Source organism: Trichoplax adhaerens, genomic scaffold (genome assembly GCF_000150275.1).
Source record: "Trichoplax adhaerens TRIADscaffold_10 genomic scaffold, whole genome shotgun sequence".
Lineage (NCBI taxonomy): Eukaryota > Metazoa > Placozoa > Uniplacotomia > Trichoplacea > Trichoplacidae > Trichoplax > Trichoplax adhaerens.
This window is the reverse complement of record NW_002060952.1, coordinates 1,652,601-1,659,972: the sequence shown is the minus strand read 5'-3', so window position 1 is coordinate 1,659,972 and position 7,372 is coordinate 1,652,601. Positions and strand designations below refer to the sequence as shown.

Sequence of the window (7,372 nt, the reverse complement as noted above, 5' to 3'; positions counted from 1 at the left end):
TCGTTACGTTTACGAATATCAAATTTCGATTGGCATGCAACTACATTGGTGACTAAACCTACGGCAATGATATGTGTTTCAAATATGGTTGTTAAAGTGCAATCGAAAATAGAGCATGTTTAGAAATACATTACTATCTATTTTACAAATATAATCTACTTTGTGCAATACTACGTTAATATTATAAAATGGCAATAACTACTCTAATTTCCTATTAAATGCTATCGTACTTTACAATAAATCAGATCTTAAGGACTGATTTTAATTAAGGACTATCCAATTAGTGATACCGTATGTACTTTGCTACAATAGAATATCGATGTATTTACAACCACTAAGACGTTTAATTCAATAATACTATGCTCTCATGGTCTAAACCAATTAATTTATGCTATTAATAACTCACTAGCTAACTTGCCCGTCGAGATCGAAACTATACCGGTAAAACTGTTACATCTATCGTCAAAGTGCTATAATTTACGTACTACTAGTAGTATCTTAATGTAAATGTATTCGAAGACAAGTACTGCGTGATCTTGCAAGTAAGCCTACAAACGTGATCAGTGTGAATCACGAATTTTCAAACACAGCAACTATGCTATGAGAATCTGCATTGTACTAGCTGAAAATATAGTAAATATAATCTATTGATAGTGTACTAGTATCAATATTCTATGTAACAATTGCAAACCAACAAAAATTGGCTAATTACATCAGTAAATATTTGGACTGTGGCAATTACAAGTACCTAATATTGTATTTAAACATATAAAGGTCAAAATTATCATGAAACATAAGGATAACCGCTTAAGTGATCATACTTTATTAGCATATTGAGTGATAATTCGATTTTGAAATCATTATTAAATTTAGTACTCATATTATATTTACCTAAGGTCTTGTTGTGATACCATAGCTGTACGATACTACTATTCGCTGCTAAATTTTGTGCTAATTGTAAGCCAGCACTTTCCAGGTCTTCGATATTTGTATTTGCATCGATATTAGTTCTATTAATAGGATTTGATGTTGATAGATGTGTATTTGATTTTGATGTAGTCGATGCAGGTGCTATCGAAGGTATCGCTGTTATTAGATCTAGAAAAAATGATGAGTATTGAGAAAAATTCTTAAGATTTCATATTCATCTCCTAACTATGAGCAAAACTGAGATTATGAATGAGAGGTAAAAATTATTTAATCATAGTATATAGTTGCGAATCAACTACTGTAGTTAAACTATCTATTCACCCCATACTCAAAAAAATATAATATCGAAATCGTGAAAGTATAATCTAGCTAAGTTAGTATCTTCATTTAGAACCAGAAATAATTACTTCATAATGATTGGTAATTTTCGTGATAGAAAATTACAAAATTCATAATCATGCCTTGAAAGTATTCTTAGAATTAATCAAATCTATTTTTAGAACTAAGATGATAAAGCGAGATTGAGCTACATGAAATAGATGGATTTTATGGGTGTGTTATAATCTATAGATTTAAATTATTCTATAAAATTCATTACCGTCGTCATTTAGTGCTTTTTGACATATCGGGTAAGCTAATTGACTAATGCAATCAGCTGGAATCCAACTCCAAGACTCCGTCTCAATATCATATTGCAAAATAACGCATTGATGGCCACTAGGTTTAGTCTTTAATTTTGTAGTATCATTTCGATAAACTTTAGCGTTTTTTTGGATCCAAAAGTAATCTTGTGGATCTTTCTGAAATAATCCAATCCAAAACGACTGATTTGAATAGCTAAAAGGCTTGGCTCTAAATTGCACCTTATTTAGTATTACGCTTTCTACAAAATTTTGCTCTTCTCGAGTGTTTAATAAGACCAAATCTGAATTCCAATAATGACAAATTTCGCGAGCTTCATAAAAAGCTGCGAGTGAATTGAATATTTTAATACAACTAGAATTCTGAAAATCCCATGAATTGGGGCAAACGGAGTGCTGCTTATCTGCGATGAAATGACATTAACATAATTAATTAAGTTTTGATAGATTATATTATAAATTATTAGACATTATCCTTAACGTCACAATTATAGAATATTTTAGAGTAAAGTGATCGTTCCATTATAAAATAAGGAAAATTACACATCTTATTACAACCCTTACGAAATATTTTGGGACTTCTAAGGATATCATTGGATGTTCCAGTTGCAACTGAAATGATCGATAAATACAAAGTTTTTGAATATATACGATAATATAACTAATAAGGATGAGAAACAAAATTATTTGTTCGAGTATTCTGCAGTTTATTTAAAGAAAGGTATCTTTCTAAAACCAATAACTGGTATTTTACTCCTGCACTACCTAAACTAAACTATTGAATACCTCGATAATATTAGAGCTACTAGTAAGCTGGTACTGCGTTCCAAATTAAATGATAAACTATTTGTAATTTTAATGATATTAATAGTTATAAATGTATTATGCGTGGCATGCTATTATCAACATGACACCAAATTGGGCTACCATATTTAAATGATATCTTACATCTTTGGCAAAGGGCTTTATATTTATTGTCACAATTTCGAATATACCAAAAACTGATTGCTTCATTATACTTTTTCAAGGTAACACAGCCAGTCCCATTAGCTACACTTGGCACTCCAGTTGCCCAATTAGAATAGTTAAATCGTGTTCTATTATCATACCACACGAAAGAATCTAATCTCGATTGTAATCCTATCCAAACTTCATCCCCATCATTTAGTATGGTATTTACGATCAATCCAACTTTATGGTCATAAATAATTCCGGGATGGGAAGCTTGAGAATCTTGACATTGGCTCTCATATTCTCCGTACGTTATCTTGCTACTTATAATGTCAAAGCAGTATTTACCATGTAGCAGCCAACGTCCCTGGCAGGTAGCTGTTAAATTCATGTAGCCATGCCGAAATTTAACTCAATTACAAACATCATTTATTGTTATTACTAACTAATAACTATTTTTGTGATTCTGCTATCTAAGGATGGTGATAATGTTGATTTATCTTTGCGGTCTAAGTTGCATAATTTATTTTTTAGTAGCATTCTATAGGAAGAGACGTTCTGAACTATTAAATAGTAAGCTATATACAGTAAAAGATTGCCAGTGACGAATGAGATATGCAAACCCGCTTTATTTCTGGTTACAATAATATCCTTAATTGATATAAGTATTTTACTTACGAAAAATGGTCTTCCCATTGATGCAACAATATTGGTGGTGGGGTTACTCTAAATTCGAAATAAACAAGTCAAAAATTGATTTCCTTAAAATAAATTATGTAAAGAACATTACTTTTCGAAATTACTACTGCCAAAACAACACAGTATTAGCATGCTTAGTAAAAATAGGAAAAAAGCCTAATTGATAGCAGAAATCTCGTGAGACTAGCATACGAATATATTAAGATTGCAAAAATTCTAAATAAACTTTAAAACAAATAATTTAGTACTATTTATTCGTTCATATAGTGCGGATATATTTTATGCCCTGTTAGTATTAAATCTTAAAGGATCAATAAAACTGAAATTAACACAAGTCAATATCGAATATTATGTGCAATTTTGTAGCAACAGTCAAGGCTATCTTGCAACTGTATTAACAGTCTGCAGGTCAAATTTATTATTGTAATACAATATCATATCATTGTCAGCTTTTCTATTACAATAATCTGATAGAAAACTTTAATTAATTATGCATGTGTAAATTCGGTGCTATCATACCAAAATATCAGTAGAGGCTTGAGCTCTGGCATCTATGGTAAACAACAAATAAAATAAAATATGCATACATGTTTACGATAAAAATGTGAAAGATAGCATTAGATTACCAGCGCCATAATGTAAGTGTAAGTTATAGATGAATTTATATCAGATTAGACTCTTTCGTGTATCTGAAATTGAATTACCTTGCATACAAAGCGGATAAAAATGTCGATTATTTAGACATTTTTGTAGCCGCCAATGAATGGTAGAATGAATCACTCCGGCTACCATACAAATATCAACTGCTCTGAGGTGTGGATATGTTTGATATTCATCTTTGCCAAACCACTTTAGACCGCTACTGTTTGATTTTAGGGCAACCCATAAAGATTTTCCTGTAGATAGGACTATACTCTCAACGAAATTAAATTCAGACTTATCACGTATAATCGCTAAGGTTGCGTTCATACTGATGCAATATGCGAATGCATTAGACCAAGAACTAAAGTTAGTTGCAGGGGAATAGTAACAATTGCCTCCAATTTGCAACCAGTTTACTGGACAGCTTAGATCTATACGATTTTTAGATGATAAAATTCACTTATCAAACATTGAAATGTAGACAAGCGAAAAATTATGTGGTGGATGGGTTCTATAACCCATTCAACTAGCAATTACGAATTCAAAATTCGAGTTATTAAAACTGAGCATATCTCTAACGTGATATAAATTAGGTGAACATCACATTTAACTAAAAATTAAAAACTATAAATATGGCTTATCAATCGTAACAGTCACCATACAATTAACTCGTTAAGTACAATATAATAGATTACTCTACCACCTACGGCTACTTTAGCTCACTTTATTACTGCAATTAGCTGAAATTATTACATCGGTATTATAGATTTCGTTATTTTGAGAGCAGATTGATCGATTTAGTCCCTTTCTTACTTTGTTCGCAAATAAAAGGATAAAATGAATTACACCTTCTGTTATTCCACAATAAAGTTGCGCTGTCGATCGTAATGCAATTTCCTGACTGTGGATCAGTCGCTTTTGGCTGACTAAACTGCCCCCAATTGGTGAACGATGGATAAATAGAAAAGTCTGGCATCAACCACTTAAACTGTTGAAATTCTGTCGGCTTTGAGTTGTTCGCTTTTAAGCCAATCCATAATTCAGATCGTCGTATCATAAGCGATTTTAAAGCTTGTAATTTATTATATGATTCAATCTGGACAAGCTGCTTGCCAAGATCTTTACAATACTTTTCGGATAGCCTAAAAATTAAGGTCTCATAAAATGAAGTTATGCAAGTAGAGTCAAATAGTACTGATGGAGCCTTGCATAATTCATCCCCTATATGAAAATACAACGTTAGTGTAGTCACTGGGTTAGTTTATTAACAATTCCAATATTTATACGTAGTTTGTAGCAATTCATAAATTGCATCAACTTTAATAAAGAAAAGAACTTACTGAATGGAATAAAATAACTAGATAGCAGATATGATGTCAGTGTCCAGTTTGAAGAAGTATTTCTCAGATCTTAACATAGATCAAATTTAAAATTTAATAATTATGCAAGATCATGATTGCATTAACGTCTCAGATTTCGTTTATGACATAATAGAACTATACAGTATAACTACTATACTTTATTAATCTCTATTTTGCAGCTTAAGTTCGTCTGAAACGATCGTTAGATTAACGATTTAATTTCAATCCAAACTGTAAGTATTTCAAACCAATCGATGACTTTTAATATTTTACTTAATCTACCAGTAAAGCTGAATTCTTTATGTAATACTAGGTAACAGTTTTGCCCGTCCTTACCTAGCTGGCATATAAAGGAAAAGTTATCAGCGCAATTTAAGTTGATCCAGCGCAGCTGAGTACTAGAATTTTCTAAAGATACGCCAGCACATAACTTTGATGAAGTAACAACTATATTCTCATGCCACGAGTTCCAATTTCCAACGGTATTATTACTATTTATCCATTTAGCATGAGTAAATGTTCCATTTAAATCCATCAGCCCGATCCAGTAATGTGCACGATGCAAACTATTCATACTCTCAGGTAATGCTTGTATTATACCAAGAAGAACAGTATCCTCATCAGTATCGCTGATCTCCACTAAACTACCTTTATAAGTGTTTTCACAATAACTTCTAGCACTATTGAATGATGCTTGTGATTGGCTGATAAAATAACGCTTGAAATAATGGCTAAACCATCTATCACCTAGTCAGAGATAAAAGAAATGACTTAATAAAAGTTTTATTCTTGATTTATTATACTATAATTTCTATACGATAATTAAGATTTATAACAATTAAATAATTAAAGCTTCTATGACCTATTTTATTACCAGATGCATTTGCCATTTTAATATTGTTAAATGCAACGGAACATAAAGTTCCGATAACAATCCATTTTAAAGCAGAAATCTAAATAGAAAGGAGGAATTAGATGGCAGCTGTAACAGTAATATGAATTTCAGCTTAATCTAAAAATAATCTAATGAATTATCAGTGCCTTTTATTTAATTAAATATGATTTTAAAGCTTTAAAGTTCACACATTGAATCTATGTACTTAGAATGATTATAATTTGTAAAATTTACGCACTATACTGATAATGTGGGCTTGTTGATACGTTATGAAACATGCTATAACTCATCAGGGTTGCAGTTAGTAATTACCAGTTACCGGCAGTCACAAGTAATTATAATTGCTTGAGAAGTCTAAGCACCATCCTGTGTGCTGTTTGATTTAGTTACTTTCAGTAGTGAAATTTAGAGATCCTTAGTGAGATCTATCGTGATCTACTTTGTATTAGTTAGATCATAAGGTCAAATAATATTCAACATCGTTTTGGATCATTAATTGATCTCAAATAAATAGTAACTTAAGACTAGCAGATATTGCGTAGAAGTAGTCCATTAATTAATACATTAGTTAGAGTATCTCGAGAATTTCCTGCATCTGCGAATAAAATAGTTCTCATACAATACGTTAGAATTACTGAACGGTAACATCTGTATCGTTTCCATGCATATTACATAGATTCCTTTATATATTATACTTCGTCTATTTTTCTGCTTTAGCCAATACACCAGTATTTGCTCCTTGAAATTTGATCATAATTTCATTTCCCAACTTTCTGTACTAATAACAGATCTAATATACGTATGTTTGCTTACATAACATTATTGTCGTTATCATTAAATATTATAGCGGAAAATAACCGTCTATCTACCTGTTTATGAAGTTATTTAAACTACTTCGTATTATATAGTGTCCTATTTTTAGGTAAACATTTTACTAAAAATGCGCTTTTTATAGCATAAAGTGATAAATAACGATGATCTAATAGCTATTCTAAGAAAATAAGAGTATGCAATTAACAATAAAATAAGTTGAATCTTAAAAAATTGATTTATATTGCAACATTCAAGCATGATAGCTATTAACAATCCTAAGATTACATTATATCAGCTGTAGCTACAGCTTATAACACAAAATTAGTATATTTTGTAAGAGTCTATAATATACCTCTTCTTTTTCAATAAAATATTATAATATTATTTTCAATAAAAGTTTTTCTGATAGCGACAGCAAGTAACATATATCTATCTTTGAA

At 30.7% G+C, this 7,372-nt stretch overlaps 1 protein-coding gene across 1 annotated transcript; it reads right to left on the bottom strand.

Annotated features, from left to right (window-relative positions):
• Positions 1-3,734: 3,734 nt before the first annotated feature.
• Positions 3,735-6,114, bottom strand: TRIADDRAFT_59347 (uncharacterized protein; the record flags this gene model as incomplete). Its single annotated transcript, XM_002115266.1, has 5 exons — positions 3,735-3,772; positions 3,926-4,294; positions 4,677-5,084; positions 5,561-5,971; positions 6,099-6,114. The coding sequence occupies 5 exons, from the start codon at positions 6,112-6,114 to the stop codon at positions 3,735-3,737; spliced, it is 1,242 nt and encodes a 413-aa protein (XP_002115302.1).
• Between the last annotated feature and the right edge of the window lie 1,258 nt (positions 6,115-7,372).